The following is a 20,957-nucleotide window of genomic DNA, read 5'->3' as shown; positions in this document are numbered from 1 at the left end:
GGACGCGACCTACTTTGTTGAGAGACAAGTGGGACCAGGGAAATGGAGCAAATTGTCTAGGAATAAAGGAACCTCCTAATCTTGACAAAATAAAATAAAAAATTCCTTCCAGTAGCACGTTAGAGACCAACTAAGTTTGTTCTTGGTATGAGCTGTAGTGTGCATGCACACGAAAGCTCATACCAAGAACAAACTTAGTTGGTCTCTTAAGGTACTACTGGAAGGAGTTTTTTATTTTATTTTGTTTTGACTATGGCAGACCAACACGGCCACCTACCTGTAACTCCTAATCTTGGTTTGCCAAGGTCACATTCTGTCTTAGTATTAATTAATTAAATTTTTATACTGCCCTTCATCCAAAGATCACAGGGCGGTTCACAACATAAAAATACAAAATGAGAAAATTCATAATAAAACCAAGAACAAAAATAAACCAATAAACCCCCCCAATTTAAAAGAACATATTGTTTTATTAGCCAAAGGCTTAGGAGAAAATGAATGTTTTCACCTGGCACCTAAAGATATGTAATGAAGGCAGCAGGCGAGCCTTCCTGGGGAGAGAATTTACAAATGGAACCACCACAGAAAAGGCCCACTCTCTAGTTGCCGCCCTCTAGACCTCCTATGGAGGAGGCACACAAAGAAGGGCCTCACATGATGATCAGAGTATCTGGATCAGTTCACACAAGGAGAGGCTGCCCTTGAGGTATGGGGCACCAAGGACATTATGTCCTATTCATGAGGCACCTATTGAGCCCTCTGAGAACATGACCATCTTGGACCTCCCTCCATCTTTGGTGTGTGTTTGAGCTATCAAGGATGATTTCATTTCTAGAAAGCTGTTTATTACCCAGGGAAGGAAACAGCTTTCAGTAGATGGATTAAGTTTGGTGAACATGGAGTTGGAAGGAAAAATGGATCTCATCTCAGGTGGATTCTAGGGTGTTCCACATTCTTATATCAAATTAGTATCCCTTTTTAACTAAAGGTGGGTCATTTATACAGTAGAGAAGGCACTTAATATCTGAATGACAACTAATAGATGGCATTCAAATGTAGGTGTAGCCCATAAAAGCCTGCCCAGACATCTCATGGGTGATACTTACAGAGGGCATTCTGCCTTATGGATTTGAAGTTCTTTCTAATGTGACTTTCAGACTTCTGGAAGCTTATAAATTTTACTTCAAAAAATGAAGTGGAAAGTATTGCCTTGTGTTCTAGTATGCAGCTGTCTATAATTTAGGTACAGATCGACAATTGCAGCGCCAGTCTTCCAGAATGCCTGTTTAACCTCAGCACCTACATCTTCACAAGAAATGGCTTGCATGGTTTCTAAAAGTTGCTCAGATTGGACTTTTGTCAAGTTGTTTAAAAGGGAAGGCGTTCTGGTCAGTCTTGGAAATAGTGATAAAACAAAGGGTGATAAAACATTATCTGCTATGAAGGCCTCAGGCTTGACATAAAACTCTTGATAGCAAGAGCCTGAATTACTTCCAAAGATAGGCATACAAACATAAAAATTGTAGCATTCTTTTCAACAAAAAGCCAGTTTATTAGGCGAGAGTAAAGATAGTACAATATTTATTTTCATAACATGTAACGTATCAATGTCAAAACTCAACCCATCTTTGTGGCTACTATGGTATGGTGGTATGAGTCTGCTGCCTTATGAAGTTTATGTGGGCAGCATGGAAAGTCATATCAATGATCAAAATGGTCCCCTACAGCTTCTCCTGCAATCTCAATCAGTCCCTTACATCATCTAAAGGCAATTTGTAGTTTGATTACACTTTTTAGCATACCGGGATTTCTAAAAGTTGGAAGAACACAGATGTTTAAAATATCTGTGTACCTAACCAAGGGTAGATAAGTAAATTTTATCCAGACATTATGTATTTATCTTCATGCTAGATTGTTAAAACCCAAGATCTCCTGAGCCACATAATAACATGCTAATTGAATAAATTACTCACATACAATAAAAAGATCAGATATTAAGAAAAAAAACCAAGCATTCAACAGTGCTAAAGTATGCAGAAGCAAACTAAGAAAACAAAATATACACCAAACAATCTCAAACCAAACTGGCTAAAGAGTTAACGTCAAAGAAAGTGCACTTCAGAACTTCTTGATACCCTCTTTAAAAGTAGTAAACCAAGGGTGTTAAAATATTCATTATTTCAGCTGCAGTGCAACTGCTAAAGGCTCAATTATATAAATGTAATTTTGATCACATTTAAATACTTTTAACAGATAATATTGATATTATTTAAAATAGGTACAAATGATTTTGTAAGTTTTTTTTAATGTTCCCTAACATGCATGGTTATATAATGGCTTTATATAATATCACTAATTTAAGAAAATCTGGTCAATTTCTTTTAGATTCTTAAGATTTCAAATTCATAAATAAGTATTTTTAAATATTTTCATTTAACATTCATACTGGGTTTGTTTAGCTTTGTTTCCTTCCTGTTTCCAGGTACTCATTGTCTAAAGAGAACAATTCTTTTTCTATCACAATCAAAACTTATCTGTTACTAGACTGCACACAGTAACATGTGACAGTAATTCAAATTCATTATTTGAAAACAGAATTACTAACAAAATCTAAAAGAACTGTATCACACAGGCAAAATGATCATTGCATATGCCTGCACTGTAGAATGGATTTAAGTTCTACTTTGGCAGTTTAAAACTTTCTGATTTATTTAACATAACGTTAGATCTGCCCAGTCAATATATTGATTCCGATAACATCAAAGGCTTCTTGGCTTGCATTAACAGCTACTCAGCAGGTAGCTGCTGGGTTTAGGATAAGCAAACTTCAGTTCACTTATCTCTTTACTTTTAATTTGGAAGGAAAGCTTTAAAAGTTCATTTACAATATTTAGTACAGTGCTATAATACATCCATATCTATTATCTTTATTTTTCTCTCAATGTTTTTTTGTTTCTCCCCTCTGGATCGCAGGGTTGCCACTATTCATCTGTTCATAGGTCTTATCTTCAGGTAGGACTATCTCATGTAAGGCTTTTTCCACCTCCGCTGTTCCAGTTGTAGGGGTTGTTTTTGGCAAGGTCATCTGAAGAGCACACCACAGCGTAGTGCGAGCTTTGCGTGTTGCTATGCACATCTCTTTAATGGCCAGCGCAAGAGCAAAAACATCTAAAATGGGGGGGGGGAACAATATTTGATGTTGCTACTCTTTTGAAGTGTTCAAAATTGTGTACTTCAGCACAGAAAACTGCATTAATTTTTTGCTGCTTTTTCTGGCTGTTGTACAAGAATAATTCCTGTCAGTTTGAACAGTGGTAGAAATGCAAGGTATGCAAATTATGAATGCCAAATACACATTCTCCCCCCAAAGAACACAATCCACAGAGAACTTCTTCAAAAACTCAGTGAAGCAAAAAGGAACAGCTAAACTCACATTTGTGTTTTTGCATACCTCCCATTATTTCAATAATCCATTTGCAAGCGATATTCAAGGAGATTAAGATTTCTGAGCTAATCAGTCACAAGCATAATGTGAATGAAGCAGCTTTCCCTACAAGTCATGTAAACAATAACTGATAGTTGTCTTATAAAGGATAAACATCTCTTAGGGATGATGAAAGGCTGGGAAATCCTACTGCTGGCAGGGCCTAGAGACTAAATTCTCTATGAAGTCCCTTGTAAGTAGTGAGTGCAGAAGACATCTGAGTACAAGTTCTCGCTTTTTAAAGGAGTGTGGGTCTCCTAATTCTCCTTAAGAAAGAGTGGTGGGGTGTTGCTGTTTTTTCTGCATTCCACTAACATCATTCAGAGTGTTGCAATTACCACTGTTTCAGATAATGGGTAAAAAACAACAGCACAAAAGTAGAACCAACGTACATGATGGAATACCACTCCTTAATTCCAGAAGACATTCTGGATTCATTGCATCATGTAATCTGGCATCTCAACTCTGAACTTTGTACCAATGCTTAGCACTGTAATGAAAACCCAAAAGTGTCAGGGGAGACTGACAGAATATGGCAGTAAGCTGATTTAGCAGTCAATACACCATAGTCAAAAGTATTTGCTTGCACAGCAATTCTTGGATTGTAGTGCTCAAATCATTTACTCCAAACCAGCCTTGGTGAAATCCTGAATCTAATACTACTTTGGAAATTGTTATTTAGTACACAATGTGCTTACTCTTTGCTAGGTGTGTAAATTTCAAACAAATATTAAACGTTCCCCTCTTATTTGGGGCAAAAGCCCTAAAACGGCTCAAGGTAGAGAAGCTAGGAGAACAAATATTAAAAGAAAAGTGCACCTCTATCATCTTGACATCTGGGAGCTCCTTGTCTTTGCCGATGTGAAGCATTGACAATTTCATCCTTTCTACGAGACTGCACAATGTGAATTGCTTCCAGGTGCTTGTCAAGAGCAGTAGAGATGTTAGCATGAAGAGGAGAACTTCTCAGGCGTTCCATTTTTCCCAGCAGAGTCACAACCTGCAAATATTAAAGGACAGCAATTTAAATTATTTCATAGTTCTCTTCCTTCCAATAAAGCAGTTCTTATAAGGTCTGTTGATGTCTGTCTATAAATCCACAGCTACAAACATCTCATTTAAATCAGAACCATGTAACTAACTTTTGGTCTTGTGTTTCTCAAAGAGCAGATCCCCAAGTCATATAGCAAGATGGGTTTTTTTTTAATTTAAGAGTTTCAAGGTCATCTTCTAAAGCTCCAAATGAGAAGCTAAAGTTTTGAACCCTACTGATTTCAAAATAATATTAGCATAAACCTGTGGGATCTATATAGGGTTCCTAAGTAATGCTATCCTGGCAGTGAAAAGGCTGAGTGCTAATTCACTTGTAACAACATACTGTAGTCTTAGACAATTCTAAGGGGTATTTAGAACCAAAGCCATAATGTAATACTGAAGTTTAATTCAGCTGTACACCAATGGTTTAGTTAAAGGTTAGTTCCAGGAAATTATAATGCATTGCTTTACTGATTTTTTTTAATTGTTAGTTTATCAAGCCACAATGCATAAATATAAAACCATGTTTCTTAAGCTACACACTTTATCACCAGTGATGGTAGATGGTCACTGGGACTTGTAGGGTGGGAATCATAGAAATGTAGAGTTGGAAGGTGTTACCAAAGGTCATCTAGTCCAACCCCCTGCAATGCAGCAGGAATTGCAACCAAGCACCCCTGACAGATGGCCATACCACCTCTGCTTTAAAAGGGGTACCAACACCAAATGGAGGTGGCACAAACTAATTCTGTTCCCATCCTCCTCTCTGCTGAGTTCCACAAAGGCAAAACTGAGGCTAAGGGGGAAGCAGACGGCCACATCCACCCTCTGGAACTGGTCATAAATGAGAAGGCAGATGGGCTTGGAGAAATCAAAACTGATAGGTGTGCTCTAATGTATCAGCCTTCACTGCTAATTATCCTCTTGAATCCAGCAAGGCACAACCAAGTTCTTCCCCAAAGTACAGCAAGCACTAAAATTCAAATAGCATAAATTCAAGGTACACTTCTGAATTGTTACATCCTTGCCCTTTGTTGAACTTTTGAGTCACCTGTATGCATATATCAATCAAAACTAAATTAACCAAGGAAGGAAAAAATCCCAGCTCCCAATGAATGAATTTTGTTAAATTATTGGGTTTTTTTACATGAGAGAACCACATTTTCATGCCAGCAAAGCCATGCAGTTCTAAGGCAAAGAAATATATCTGGTTTAACTCAACAAAGCAACATGTGGATTTGATTGGGGGCAAGGGAAGGAGACTAGGCTATAGGAGGTTTACCAGGTTGGCTGTGGGAACATACAGAAAACAGATTAAGAACTACACTGACAGCTTCAGAAAGGACAGTGCCAGGAGGTAGGCCAGGAAAGCAAAGGAAAAGTTTTGATAACTCATTTTGGATCAGGACTTCAAAAGAAATGCATGGTGAAAAAATGACCAGATTTCCCTATGAAATGACTTTTTAGAAGATAAGCGCTGTGTTGCTAATCTAGTAATCCAAAGTAGGTCAGAAGACTATGAACCAAACTACATAATCATTTCCCCAACTTTTTGAACTTTTCTCCCTTTTTTCCAACTCCCTTTTTCCACTCCCTACAACCAAACACCTTTTCTACAGTTGAATGGGCAGGTATTCTTGTGTGCAACCTGCTGTGAGATGTGAGTTCATGTGCACTGGGGACTAATCCAATCCTTGCTTTACAAGAGACTGAAACAGGACATCTCTGATGCTCTCTGATCTACTACATCACTTCTCCCAACTTGCCTGGAACTTCAGCCCCATTAAGGTTGTCATATTTCACTTAGAGAGGTAATCTGAGATGGAGAAAGGTTTAAGTGCCTCCTCCTTGCCATTTCTCAAGCAGCTTTTAGAGCAAAGCAAAGAAGAAGCTACTGAGCTTCCATTGCACACATGTAGTTTGGCCCTGTGTTTTCATTTCACTTTTGTGTGTGATTAGTTCCAATTTTCAGGAATGGATGAAGTATTCCAACTTTGGAGTGTTGCCTTTCTAACCCTTCTGCTTCACAAAAGGGCTCGAGGATCAAGGTACTGCTGGAGTTTCCTATGCTGTGAAGACCAGTCTAGTAAGGGTCTGAAGCCAAGAAGCAGACAAAATGTCTCCTTTTTTTAATCTGTTGTCTCTGCCAAGGCTCTGTAAATTGTAGACAGATAGGACTGGAATTAGGAGTGGCTCTGCCTCACACAGAATGGAGTACACAAAGCTATTTTGCATTATCCTCCCAACTGAACAATTAGGAGGAACAACCCATATGAGGATACCCTCCAACAACCATATATGTTTAGTGTTTGGAACACCGAACATCACAATTCCAATGTTCAGGAGAGGCAGAATTAGAGGCATATATATGCTAGTTTGGGGAGCAGAAGAGGCTGATAAAGTCTTGGGCATGAAGGGTCCAAACTAGTCAAAATTTGGTATTCTGACATTAAATAACTCACTCTGGCTTGTTCTCGTAACTGATCCACAATTAAGCGATCAACTCTGGATGGATTTGATGTCAATCTTGGAATTGGAGTGTTGTTAGTACTAGACACTTTCTTCCCAGGGTAATTCTTGGCAAGAGCAGATTCAGTCTGGAAAAGATACAATTAATCTATCATGTTAAAGACAGTAAATTATGGGGAGTACTGGGTATATTATAGGAAACTTGATTTATTCTTCTTTTGGGATACAAATGATCAGGATATCTGCTTGAAACACAGCTATTAGCGGCATCTCAATTGTGAAGCCAAACCCAAACTCCTGAAAATAAAAAATAGAGTAGTAACCTATAGCACATATTTACAAAACTAAGCATCCTATTTCTAATTTGACAAAGGGTGTTGAGCTGGACTAGAATAATTCAAGATCTCAAGAAGCAAAACACCTGCAGCTGAGGTAGCAAACTGAAAACAAAACATAATGTTACCCAAAGTACAGTATTGCAAAATAAGTAACTGCATTGCACTAATCGTTGCCATGCTGCCTGCAGAGAATAAGAATTATGCAGCGTTCTGTAGAAAGGGTACAATTTAGATCTACAATGGTCAGTGTGAAGGTTTCCCTACTAACAGACCATAAATTACATTCAGAGCCTTCAAAAAGTAAAACGGGCAAATTTTAATGTCCATTATTTTAACTTCCAAATACTACTTATACTGGAATGGTGTTAGAAATAAAAATGTATTGCAGCCATTTAGAATATGCATTATGTATATACCGTGTTGGGCTGAATATAAGCCTCACTTTTCCGCCAAATTCTGACTGAAAAGTTAAAGTGTGGTTAAATTTGCGACCTTACAAAAATGGACTTTTACAATATCGCTGCTGAAACAGACATACAGTAAAACAGAATGGCTATGAGTGCCTGCAGAATTTTAAGGGTGTGGCTTATATTTGGGCCAATACTTTAAGCCTTTTAACTGGCAACAGGGGCGCAGCAAGGGGGGACGGGGGGCGGGCCTCCCCGGGTAGCACCCGGGGGGTGACACTCGGGGCGGGGCCCCACCCCGCTGCGATTGGCGCCTCCAGCCAGCGGGGGGGAAAGCCACTGAAAGGGGGCTTTCCCCCTTTCAGCGGCTTTTTTCGCCGCTGGCTGGGCTCCCTGGCCCACCCCTCTCCTCTTCATGCCCCGGCAGCCAGCGGCAAAAGACGCTTCTTTCGCCGCTGGCTGCCAGGACATGGAGAGGGGCGGGCCAGCGAGGAGGGGTGACACAAGCATGACGCCCCTCCTCACTGGCCCGGGCGGAGGCGTCGCTCCGTGCGCATGCGTCATGTGCACGGAGCGACGCCCCGCCACCTGGGGGTGCCGCTTGGCTTGCTGCCCCCGGCAGCCAAGTGGCTCGCTACGCCCCTGACTGGCAATCAAAGTTGCATCATACAGGTAAGTAAAGGATTTAGCTCCAACAAGCTCAAGTGACATTCTAGAATGCTACTATGTTGCAAAAATGCAGGAATCTGTGCCCAAAGGAGGGCTGCTAGAATAGAATTGTGGAATGTTAGGAAAACTGTCAGAAGTATTTTTTTCCCATTGGGCTTTAGAGGCTAGAAACTAAATGCCAGCAATTTCCAATTGATTAGGACTGAGGACTGAGCAGCCTAAACCTGTTCCTTGTCCCTAGTCTTAGGCATTGATAATCAAGCTGTTCCTATAAGCTTAGCCTAATCCTTCCGTTTCTTAGATATAGTAGTGAACAGAATATATGAAACTACTTAATAAGTATATTAAGTAGTTTCAAAGATTCTGTTCACTACTGTATCTACTCCGTTTTGTACTCCCTTCTGATATGCATAAGTTTCTTCTTACCTTTTTCCGTTCTTTCTCCAAAGCTCTCCATTGTTCATAACATTCTTCCAACCTAATATGAAGTTCACTGGCTGACCCACTCCGAGTTTTCATTGGTCTTTGAAATCCAAATGTTGGCATGAAGCCTGTGAAAGAATTGTCTCCGTACATCATATCATTAAAATAAGGGTACAAGTGGCTTAAATCATCATAGGAGAACAAATCATAGGAATCCATCAGGGGGATGACAGAATGCCCAAAAGGATGGGTAGATTTCAAAGGAAATCTGTTTGAATTAAGCTGTGGAACACTTGGACTGTGCCTCAAGTCACCCATCATGAAATTGTTTGAAAAGCAAGAAGCCTGAGTGCGGTTCACACGGTTACTGACAATATTGTCTCCACTGCCTTGCCTGTGGCTACTGAAGTGACCTTGAGACTCCAGTAAATCTTGGTAAGTATTCTGTGACAGTCCATCTAGATGTTTTTGTCCGTCCTCAGCATCATAATGTCCATTCTGTGATTTAACTTGAAAATTGTGCTTGTTCACATTTTCAATGATCCCATATTGCTGCGTATAGTTATCACAAAAACCATTTGGTTTGATTTTTTTGTCAATAATGGACTCAAAAAGACTTTCTTCTGTTACCTTACCCAGCCCTTCTGTATGACTGGCAGACTGAACTCTGTCTCCAGTGTTGCTATCATTGAAATCAAAACCGGAAAATACTGTGGGGTTTTCTTGGCAATATTTCTGGAGCAACAAATTATTGTTTAAAGTTGCATTGCTTGATGGCAACTGAGAAAAATCATAAGAATGATTGGAACCTTTTGAACCAGCTGTTAAATGATTATTCAACTTTATCAAGGTGCTTTGATTCCGAATAGGGATGGAGGAACTGTTTTTAGTCTGTATGTTGATCCATGTTGGCCTTAGATTAGTGCCAGATGAAGAAGTTACTGGGTTTGTTGATAAGATATTCAGTGATTTGAAATATTCTGAATTTTCTGTAGCATTTGCAAAATCACCACTCCCCGAAACAGCTGTGTGAGATTTGAGGGCAAAATCTGATTTTAAACCAAAGTCAGGGGTAAATGAATTTTCATTTACAAACTGCTTTTCTGACATGAGTCCGGTAGTCTTTTGAAATGTAAAATTCTGCTGTTCTGAAGAGACATCTTCCATTTTCTTCTGGACAGCTGGTTTATTTTGAAAAAGTTTACTATAATTATCAGTATCTAAAGCTGGTAACTCAGGTGTTCCACTTGGTAATTTTTTACTCTCTTGAACACTATAATTTGCATTTTTATTATGCTTTGTTTTATTTGGATGAGAATAATCCAGGTATCTACAATAATCTGCACTTTCACCATATCTACTAAATTGTGAAAGAAGCATCTCAGCTCTCTTTTGGTGCACCTGTGCATCATGTCCTTTAGGACCTACCTTATCCCTTCCATAAGCATAAGTATCTGCTCCTGATTCTTTTATTGCTTCTAAAAGACTGGTTTGTGGGGCAAAACATGTTTTCACATATGAATAGTCTTGAAACTGTGGTGTCTTTGCATTCTCATTGTTCTGAATATTGTAACAGCTGACATGATCATTCCTGGAAGGGTACAGCCATTGCTCATCAATGTCGATGTTAGTGAGCCCATGGTAAAGGTCATCCACTTTCTGTTGCAATGCTACAGGACCAGCATGCATATACTGTTTGTCAGACACGGGCAAAGTTTCTCCACCATAAAAAGTCTGTTGAGGGATGGCTCCATCTATTGGCCTCTTTGTTTCCGACAGCAGGTCAGGGTGGTCTGTAAATCGGGTTGTGCTCACAGGCCATACTGATTTTAAGTTGGAGGCGCACGCCCTACAAGAATGAAACATAAACAGTTGCACAATTCCTTACATAGATTTTATCCTATTATACTAATCTTAGTTTTTACTTTTGCTATGTCCCATGGCCAGTGTGTTGTCAGAGCTATTGCTATAATTTCAAATGAATACTGTGAAAACCAGAGACATGTATCAAGCTAGATCACACTAAACTTCTTGGGGGGGGGGGGAAGTGTTCAAAACCGATCCTTGAGGTCTGCATGTAGTTGGCACACTACTTATTTAATGCACATCTTTATATATGAATGAGGTGTAATAAGATGTTTAAAGTACTTGCCAAAAACACAAATACATTAGTAAAAAATGTAAGATTCAGGTTAATATGCATTACTGCCTTCTTGATAATGGCAGCAGAAATTACAAGCTTCCACTGATGGCAGATGCAGAATATTCTCAGTGGAACAAGAGCAGTTGGAAAAAGTGAGTAGATGTGTAGGAAATTACTATCCTAGGTTGAATATACTACCAACCCGTCAGCAAAATATGGCTGAGATTTATCTTGTTCTTCCAAGATGTTAGACACAAGTCCATATAAGTCTGTTTCACTGCCATAGTCATTTCTTTCTGTTTGAATCCTAAGCGGGGTGAGAAAAGTAGGTTAAGTATTTGCTAAGAATGTCTGCCTATATTCATATTTACATTTCTATTATTTCTAGCTATAACATTTGCCACCAAAAAAAATCAACAACAATATGCTGGAACTGCAGCTTTTAGAGCTGCCAGTGTTCCACAAAGATCTCACACATTAACAGATTGTTTGGGAGCTAGCATGGAAGGTAAAGGCTGAATGTAGACCACTGAGAGATTTCACTATCTATAATAGGGGGGAAAGAACCAAAATCACTTTAACCTGTGCTTGCTTCCCAAGCTGTCAAAGACCCACTTCACAACTATCATGTTGACTTGAAGCCCAGCAAGTTATTTTTTTGCTCAGATTATTTATAGTACATTGTACACCAAGACATATTATATGACCCTACGGTTCAGAATTCCCGCAGACTAGTATGAATGACAGCATGTTCCACCTGCTGATGAGCGGAATATACAAATGATTCAATAATTTAACTTGTCCATCTCACATGCAGACTGTGCATGTTTGATTGCATGCAGACTTGAACCACATACAATGTGTTCATCCCTGCTGCAAGCAAACCCCAAGGACAGGTGTGGGAAACTTTTTCTGGTTGGTGGGTCAGATCCTTATTTCCCTACCTCTGCTGGGCCAAATCTGACAGGTGAGCAGGTCCAGCCACCTGTTACTCACCCATCATCATGATATCAGGTGACAGTGAGCTTTGACTTCAAAGCAGTGGCGGAGTAAGGCTCCGCGGTACCCGGGGCGGCAAAGGAAACGCCCCGGGGGCGGGGCGTCGTGACATCACATTGTGACGTCATGACGCTCCGCCCCCAGGGCGTTTCCGGGGGTGCCGGCGCCGCTTCTGCAGCCCTCTTTTAAGCCGAAGAGCTCGCTTTTAAGCTCTCCGGCTCAAAAGGAGGCTGTGGAAGCGGCGATCCGATGACAGAGTGCGCCTGCGCGCGCAGGCGCACTCCGTCGTCGGGCCGTGCGCTGCTGCTCCCAGGGTGACGGATGGAGCGGCAGCGCGTGGGAATGGTGGGAGGGGCTGCCTCTTGTCCCCCCCACGTGCCGCCGTTCGCTCCGTTGCCCCAAGAGCAGCAGCACCGCACACACCGTGCACTGCTGCTCCCGGGGGGACGGAGCCAGCGGCAGCGCGTGGGGCTGACAAGCGCCGGCCCCTCCTGCCACTCCCCACGCTGCCGGTCACCCCGGGAGCAGCAGCGCTGCACGGACGGGGTGCTCCCTCGGCCGTGCGCTGTTGCTCCTGGGGTGACGGAGGGAGCGGCAGCGCTTGGGAATGGCGGGAGGGGCTGCTGCTTGTCACCCCCATGCGCCGCCGCTCGCTCCGGTCGCCCCGGGAGCAACAGCGCACGGCCGAGGGAGCACCCCATCCGTGCAGCGCTGCTGCTCCCGGGGTGACCGGCGTTGCCTGGGGAGTGGCGGGAGGGGCGCCGCTTGTCGCCCCCACCCGCCGCTTGTCGCCCCCACCCGCCGCTTGTGGCCCCTGTCGCCCGGGGGCGTACCGCCCCCAGCGCCCCCCCCTAGCGACGCCCCTGCTTCAAAGCACAGTACAGGACTGTTTGAAAGTCTGTAAATAGCTCCATGCTGCTACATGAACCTATCAAACAGGAGGTTCAAACAGCAGAGTGGGGCTGCTTGCAAAGGAACTTTCAAACAGTCCCACACTGCTTCTTCAACCTCTGGTTGTCAGAAGTCGAAGTAGTAGTGCAGGGATGGAGAAATGGTTTCAATTGAAACTGCTGCTAAACTGGAGGTGCCACACACCTGTTTCTTTCAGCAGTTTAGAACTGCTTACCCCTCCTGCAGCAAGGCTGCTTCTGCCACGCATCAGCTAATGCGCAGTAAAAACACGTCTTGCTATAGCAAAGGAACAATTGGCAACTCATTTTAAGCTCCCAATTGTTCCTTTGAAGCCCTGCCCTTACCTGCCTCATGATGTTATGTATGAAGCAGATAGGCATGGCTTGCCAAAAAGAGCATGGTGAGCTAAAAGTAGAAGCCTCCCCAGCTTCCCCACTCCAAGTTGTGGCAGCCCATCTAAACAATCGCTTGTAAGATTTTAGACAGCAGGAAGAAAAATGATGTTACTATGTTGTAAGTAAATCAACTGATAAACAGTGATGTGGTTTAACAGAAGATTTTGAACTCAGGTAATTTGTATCAATTTTCTTATGCCCTAGAGAGTGATCTTACTTGCCATGTTTATTTTACTTTAATAAACAAAGCTAAAAATGTGAAATACCAACTTTGCCTAATACCGTATTTGCACAATGCTGTATTTGCATTTGGCACCCATTCATTGTTGCTAATAAATATATGAAATAGAAAATTTCCATGGAAGAATGAAACACTGGAAAAGTTTCCAAATAAGGGATCCATAGATTCAGTGGGCTATACCAGGATCTCAAGATGTAAATCACACCTCTGTCCTTTGACATATGCTGTACACTAACTCACTTCTAGTGGTGCTGGCAAATTTCTCCCAAGCCAGGCGCAGAATAATATTTCAGGACACTGGAAAACCAACCTCAAAAGGAAAGGTGGGTTGTAGTTCAGCAATATCTAAAGGGCCAAAGGGTCCTAACACCTATTTTACATACTCCAAACTTCCTCTCCCACTCAAATCAACGCCCCAAAGCCATCCCTGCTACGCACTCTGAATATTACCCTTCCTTCCCACATTCTTCCTTCCCCCATGAGTGGAAAAACAACAGAAGCACAAATAAATTTTCTCTTTCCTCACTCGCTCCCTACCCTCTTCTGTTGCCCCCTCACTGATGTGGTGCAGTAGATTATACCAAGTGTGATGGGGTGCAGTGAACTATGGAAGATGTAGTTCTTACAGTTCTTGCAACTGCAGGAGCTCTTGAAACAGCTACAGCCACAAATCCATCCTCTATTAGACTAAATAATAATAATAATAATAATTTATTATTTGTACCCCACCCATCTGGCTGAGCTTCCCCAGCCACTCTGGGCGGCCCTGAACATGAAAAATAAAAACCCACCATTCACAAATTCTCTCCAAAAAACACATCATTTTTTTTGGACATGTATTGTCAACTTGTACCCTTCAGTCCTGTGGAAATTTGCAATTATGCAATGAAAATAAGCAAACTTTTTACCATACAATTCTCTCTTCCTAGTCATATAACAGTTAAATTATGTACCTGTTCTTTACACTAATCTGAGAACTAGGGGGTTGTTTAATATCATCTGCATATGTAGACCATGGGACATAGAAAAGTGAAGAATCAGCGTGGTTTGAACATTCAGAAGCTGTAGAAATTGAAGTACTGTAAGTCTGCCGTAAGTCTACATTCTCTTCACTCTGTATTTTAAATTCAAGAAGAGAAAATTAATATTAAAATATTATTTATTTTACTGCATTAATTTCATAATTAATTTCCTAAATTGAGAATAAATTGGTTGGAAAGGACCAAAGGCCATCAAGTTCAGCTAATTGGTTCCAGACAGTACTAGTCATCCCCATGACTACTCCAAAGGAGCCACATCAGCCACATCACAACACACTAAAGAGAGATTACTCAGCCACTTTGACTGGTGGGGGGCAGGGACTTTTCCTGATCTGAAATAGCCTACAGCAAAGGTATGTAATAGCAACCACAAATACAGCTACATTTTGCTTTAAAACCCTTGAGAGTATTTCCCCCCACAGTTCCAGAGATAATGTTGCAAAATTTTACATACTTCTGTTTTCTAGTTTCTAAGAAAACCAGTAAACAACAGTAAATAAAATTTGTTTCCAAATTAATCTCTGAGGTAGGAGTGCCGCAAGTTATTACTTCTGGCAGTTAAAGGGAATTTGTTGTTGAAACCTAACACAATTCAGCAGGATTTTGCATAGTGGAAGATAATTTATACTTGGGCTAAATTCTATTAAGTGCAATCAGTTTTACTTGTCAAAACAAAATAAAAAATAAAAAATTCCTTCCAGTGGCATCTTAGAGACCAACTAAATTTGTTCTTGGTATGAGCTTTCGTGTGCATGCACACTTCTTCAGATACAGTTTTCTTCAGATACAGATACAGTTTTACTTGTGTAAATGAATAAACTATGTCAATGTGATGTGTTCATCATATGAGCCCAATGAAGTAATCCTAATCCAGTTTTGTATACTGGATGCACGAAAGTGTGATGTCCAGGGGAAAACATCCAGGAATAGAGTAATGTGTGTAATGCTACAGGCCTAAGCCCATGTGGTATACAACACATTCTGTCTCCATGGGAAATATAAGCTTATAAGTGCACTGTGATACCTGATCAAAGTAACAGAAAATGAAAACTGAGTTATGCCTTATGCATTGAATTTTAATTGGTGAAATGATTGCTTGTTCAGTTTCCATGGCTGTTCATTCACATATATTATCATTTATACAGTACTTTTAATGAACAAAATATTTTACAATTCTTTTTAATGTTTTGAAAAACGAATTTGAAATATTTTCTAGTTCTATATTCTAGCATCAAGTCTAACAACCTACACCAACTGCTAAGGAGCTAAAGAGACAAGACTTGTATAAGACTTAAAGCAGGTTTTACTTCAGGCTTTTAATTCTTTTTTTTTCTTTTTTTTCTGTCAGAACTAAGTTTACATTAAAGGTAAAGGACCCCTGACAGTTAAGTCCAGACACGAACTAGTCTGGGGTTGCAGCGCTCATCTCACTTTACTGGCCGAGGGAGCCGACGTTTGTCCACAGACAGTTTTTTCAGGTCATGTGGCCAGCATGACTAAGCCGCTTCTGGCGAAACCAGAGCAGTGCACGGAAATGCCATTTACCTTCCCGCCAGAGCGGTACCTAATTACCTATCTACTTGCACTTTGAGGTGCTTTCGAACTGCTAGGTTGGCCAGAGCTGGGACAGAGCAATGAGAGCTCACCCTGGCGTGGGAATTTGAACCGCCGACCTTTAGATCGGCAAGCTCAAGGCTCAGTGGTTCAGACCACAGCGCCACCCGCGTCCCACAGGTTTTCATTACTTTTCCATTAAAAATCCCTTGTTTCCCTTACACAAGGTTTCTTTATTTGTTAAACAATTGAGAATCGGATATGCTTGCCAAACTACTATACTTGGAGTATATTACTCCAAGATCTTTCGGAAGATAGTAATTTACCTTCTGCCCACCCAAGCTAGACAATTCATGGCTAAGTGAGAATATGAAAATGTGTGAAGCAGCTATCATTGCACAAATTCATTATGGACAATTCAAAGTTACACCAATCTGATTAGTAGTGCCTTTTAACATGCAAGTGTTAAACTGAATTTGCTAAACCTTTCTTTTAAATCCCATTAAAAGTTAGGATGCCTATAAATTATCTATCAAAACTTGGATGGTTAGCTAAGAAGCAAATGGCAGATAGCTATTCAGAAATTGTATTTTTAAAGGATATATTATTTTATTTGCAGATGCAGTCAGAAGGGAGTTAAGATATTGTATACTACTCTCTCACTGAAAGATGAGGCTATTTATTAATTAAATTTATTCCCCATCTATTCTTCCTGAAGAGTACTGAAGGCAGCTAACAACATAAAATCCATTGAGACAATTTTCATTAAGGATTAGTTATAAAAACCACAGTGCCTATATATACCTATCCCCTTCCAATGACCTCAAGAAATAAAAATCCAATTCTTCCTGAACATAGCCTTGCAAAAAGTATGCCCGGTCTTCCTCAGAAGGGTTTGAGAGATAGGGTACTGCCAGAGAAAGCCCTTTTGTGTTTGTACACTGCTAGCCATCCATGGTATGGAAAAGTATGAACCTTCATCTCTATATCACAATTTGTATTTGTCTAGCACTCCATATAATAGGTAGCTTACTAGACAGTTTATATAGTTGTTGCTCTACAAGAAAGTAAGAGGTACCCTACTAGCTCAAATTAGCTCAAACTAAAATGACCATCTAGTTAACAGAGCAAGAAAGCAATAGCCCTGCCACACTGTTGTCCCAGAAAAAGGTATTCAGTCAAACACTCCCTCCAAACCTAATCAGCACATAAGCTCATCAAACTAGAGGACATGGCACCACACTAATACAGCAATAGGGGGTGTGAAGATAATTTAAACAAAAGTCCACTATTCACTGAAAATATTGGATACTTCTACTAGATGCCCAAGCAGTGTTTGGGGGGGGGGGGGAATGAACTCTTTACCTTTCAGACCAGCTTGAAAGCCCATACACACCACTCTGGAACTCCTTGGAGAACTTGCACATTAATAGTTAACTGCCATTCAAACATGGGCATAAGCTTTTTCACCCAGGTTTTCTTAAAACTTAGCCATCTCTTACATTGTTTTAATTGATATCAGTCAAATATGTTTAACTTAAAGTTCAGCTATAATGAGTTATCATGTACTTAGAAGTGAGTGTTGAAATGTAACACATTAGAAGGGGAAGCATTTCATGTAGTTCTATCCCTTCCAAGTTCTTCTGGATATGACAAGAGACTGAATATACCGGTAGACGGCTGCCCTCCTGGATATCATCGTAGGACACAGATGATAAGGAAATAAGCATTATGGGTAGAGCAGGGGTTCCCAAACTGTGGTCTGCAAGCTGCATTCAGGTGGTCTGCAGCGTGTCTGAATTTGTGGCTGAAGGTGGAAGATGACATAGCCACTACATACTGATTTTTAATTGTATTTTTATTGCTTCTTTTATTTCTTATATTACATTTTACTGGTTTACAATTTGAATTTGATGGACTTTAAATTATAATACAATGAATCAAATACAATATTATAAGAACTAAAAGAAGCAATAAAAGTAAAATTAAAATTTCTACAGAATCAAGTACAGTGTACTGCAATTTCTACAACAGGTATAAAAATAATTGTGGCCTGCCAAGAATCTCAGGAATTTTCAAGTTGCCCTGGAGGGTGGGAGTTTGGAAACCACTGAACTAGAGTAACGTATAAAGAGCCCCCCCCCAACATACTTTAATTTATAGTACCCTGTTATTACTCAAGTACAGAAATCACATGAGAAGAAGCTCTAATGCATTTCAAATACAGTGTTTATTATCAGGCCAGTAAAATCAAATACTGTAGAACCATGCTAATAGTGTAATGCTAGTAATGCTACATAATGCTTTATTATGAATACTCTCTAATGTGTTTCTAAAAGAAAATAATCTCAAAATGATAAAAAACTGACTGAACCTGCAATTTGTAGCAATCATAGAAGGAGCTGCAACCTGTCATGATAACGTTATTGAACACATCCGTCAGTCTTCCACTGGACTCTGCACTATTCAAATAGCGGCTGGTGCCTCTGAATGCTACTTTAGGCTGAGACAAAAAAGTGGAAAGACAAATTAACCTACATCTAAACTGTTTGGTTTACAGATACCAACACCCCCCCCCTTTGGGTTGCCTACACTTATTATGCTGAGTTTGAGAGAACCAGTCTATTACATACACACCCCTCCCCATTTCTCCAAAGTATCTGCAATCATTTATATATATGAAAGCCATGGAGGGAAACTGCACAGGTGCCTTTGACTCTCTCAAACTCTGCCTTTAGGGACCTGAGTCGACTGAGAGCCAAACAGGTGCCGCTGCTCTGAAGGCAATCATTTCTCTGCCAAGGAACAACTGAGAAATGGCAGGCAGATGAGGGAAAAAAAGTGTGATGTAAAAACAAAAAAACACGCGACTCGGCCAACAGTTGGTTCCACACAACCGGGTGTCCCAGTTCTGGTATCCCAGGGACACGCCGAACTTGTCCAGTCGTCCGCTTCCCCAAATGCCGCCCTCTGCACTCCCGCCTAGCTTCCTCAGTCTCCTCAGCCCGCGACACCCGTTCATCCTCGTCTCTCCCCTTCCGACGACCCCTCCCCCCCCATCTTCCTATTCAAACCTAACTCGGAAGAGCTGCTTTCCCACTCTCTGGGGAGTGGGAGCCCACCACACGCAGCCCCCCACCATTTCAAGACCCCTCTGCCCCCTCCTTACTCTTTCGACAGCGCCCCCCGCGCCTCAACCCCTCGCCCCCTCAGCGGCTCCCTTGGGCCCTTCTCCCCCCTCAGCGCCCCGCACCCCTCAACCTACCCGCCCTAGAGAGAGCAACCCCCGTCGCTTGCTCTCCCTCCGCTCGGCCACCCCCTCACCTCCATCCCCTTCCCTACACAGGTTTAAGGGCGCCTCTCACTCCACACACACCCGCCCCCTCTTCAAGGGAAACCAGGGGCCAAAGAGGGGCGTCGCGCTGCCCCCGACATGACCGCACAGGGGGGCGTGGTAGCTCCCTTCACCCTTCAGCCCAGACTGCCTCTGACGGCGCTGCGGAGGCGAGAACAGCCAAGGCAGCCGTTACCAAGCCTGACAGGGAGGGGGGAGGGGAGGGGACGGCCGGGTGACAGAGAAGGGGCCCGCCGAGGTTCTCCCTCCACCGCGCGATTGGCCAGCACCCGCAGCCGGGTGGCCAATAAGACGCCGACTTTCCTCCCTCCCCTCCCTTTTCTCCTCCCACGTAGGCCCGCCTCCTCCTCCCTCAGGTCTCAAGACATTTAACCACGAGGGTATGGAGCTCAGGGCCACCAATAGAGGGCGAGCCCGAGGCAAAAGCCTAAGTGTGATTCCAGCACTCCTCCCCTCCCCCTGCTCGCGTTAACTGGCAGTTGCTGACGTCCGTCTCCGGAGAGGTGGGCCAATCCCATGTTCATATAGGGCGCGCCTCCTCCTCCTCCAAACCCCCAGATCGGCGCCGGCTTCTTTGCGCATTGGGCAGCCCGCGCGTCCAATCGCAACCTCTCCGTTCTTTTTTGTCCCCTTCCGCCTACCCCATTCAGCGGACCGAGGAACACCTGGCGCGCGATTGGACGCATCGCAGCCTGCCCAATGAGAAGCCCGGAATGTGGTTTGTTTACCCGGTGATAAGCAAAAGGCCGTTGGAGTAGTAGAGCTTCAACCCTTTTCCCGCTCGAAAATATAAAGCGGGTGAGGGGGGGAAACGGATTGAGGAAATCCGTGGTGGGATTGAGAGAGAGAGAGAGAAGAGGGTAGATTTAAAAAACTAATTTTAAAGAACTGAACAAAACAAACAAACAAAAAAACACCTGAGGCAAATCCACAGCTGGTGAATGCGTAGCATGGGGAAGGGGAGCTGTGAGAAGGACTCAGGCACATGCAGGCCTCTGGTGCAGTGTTTGTGCCTGCGGGCAAACGAGAGACTTCGCTTGGGCTACTAAGATTCAGCCCTATATTCTCCCTACCTCAAAAAAGTAAAAATAAAAAACATGTGAAAAGGAAATATGTTGCATATGCACTGTATTCAGGATTTGATATGGGGAGACTCCCACTGCACCACGACCATTTTAGGGCTCTCCACAGGGCCAGAGAGGAGTCACATAAAAACCTAAGAGAAGCTTGCTGGGTCAGGCTAGTCGCCCAACTAGTCCAGCATCCTGTTCTCACAACCAGATGCCCATGGGAAACCTTCAAGTGGGACCTGAGCACATGAGCACTCTCCCCTACCCTGTATTCGGAAGGATACTGCCTCAGACCTTGGAGGTAGATTACAGTTGTTATGGCCAGTAACCACTGATAGCTTTATCCTCCTAATCCTCTTTTAAAGCCATCCGGGTTGGTGGCCGTCACTGTCCTCATGTGGGGGTAATTTCTGTCGTTTATGC

The 20,957-nt window shown here is 42.2% G+C and overlaps 1 protein-coding gene across 7 annotated transcripts; it reads right to left on the bottom strand.

Annotated features, from left to right (window-relative positions):
* Positions 1-1,528: 1,528 nt before the first annotated feature.
* Positions 1,529-20,159, bottom strand: MEIOC (meiosis specific with coiled-coil domain). Of its 7 annotated transcripts, none has more exons than XM_033170660.1 (8): positions 20,106-20,159; positions 18,484-18,612; positions 14,469-14,629; positions 11,171-11,275; positions 8,829-10,674; positions 6,982-7,116; positions 4,304-4,484; positions 1,529-3,168 (listed from the first exon to the last, which is right to left on the bottom strand). In XM_033170660.1, the coding sequence occupies exons 1-8, from the start codon at positions 20,148-20,150 to the stop codon at positions 2,939-2,941; spliced, it is 2,832 nt and encodes a 943-aa protein (XP_033026551.1). In that variant the 5' UTR covers positions 20,151-20,159; the 3' UTR covers positions 1,529-2,938. The 7 variants fall into 7 exon arrangements, with proteins under 7 accessions (XP_033026551.1, XP_033026556.1, XP_033026558.1 ...); XM_033170665.1 differs by lacking the exon at positions 20,106-20,159 and adding an exon at positions 19,806-19,872; XM_033170667.1 differs by lacking the exon at positions 20,106-20,159 and adding an exon at positions 19,486-19,613.
* Between the last annotated feature and the right edge of the window lie 798 nt (positions 20,160-20,957).

Source organism: Lacerta agilis, chromosome 14 (assembly GCF_009819535.1).
Source record: "Lacerta agilis isolate rLacAgi1 chromosome 14, rLacAgi1.pri, whole genome shotgun sequence".
NCBI lineage: Eukaryota > Metazoa > Chordata > Lepidosauria > Squamata > Lacertidae > Lacerta > Lacerta agilis.
Note: the sequence above shows the minus strand (reverse complement) of the source record. Positions and strands in the feature narration are given on the sequence as shown.

Excerpts from the sequence above, each read along its gene's own strand:
- MEIOC (XM_033170660.1), bottom strand. The coding sequence starts at position 20,150 with ATGCGTCCAATCGCGCGCCAGGTGTTCCTCGGTCCGCTGAATGGG. Across the intron at positions 14,630-18,483 it reads ATGATTGCTACAAATTGCAG|AGTGAAGAGAATGTAGACTT; the intron begins GTTCAGTCAGTT and ends TTTAAAATACAG. Across the intron at positions 7,117-8,828 it reads TGGAGAAAGAACGGAAAAAG|ACTGAATCTGCTCTTGCCAA; the intron begins GTAAGAAGAAAC and ends TATCTTTTCCAG.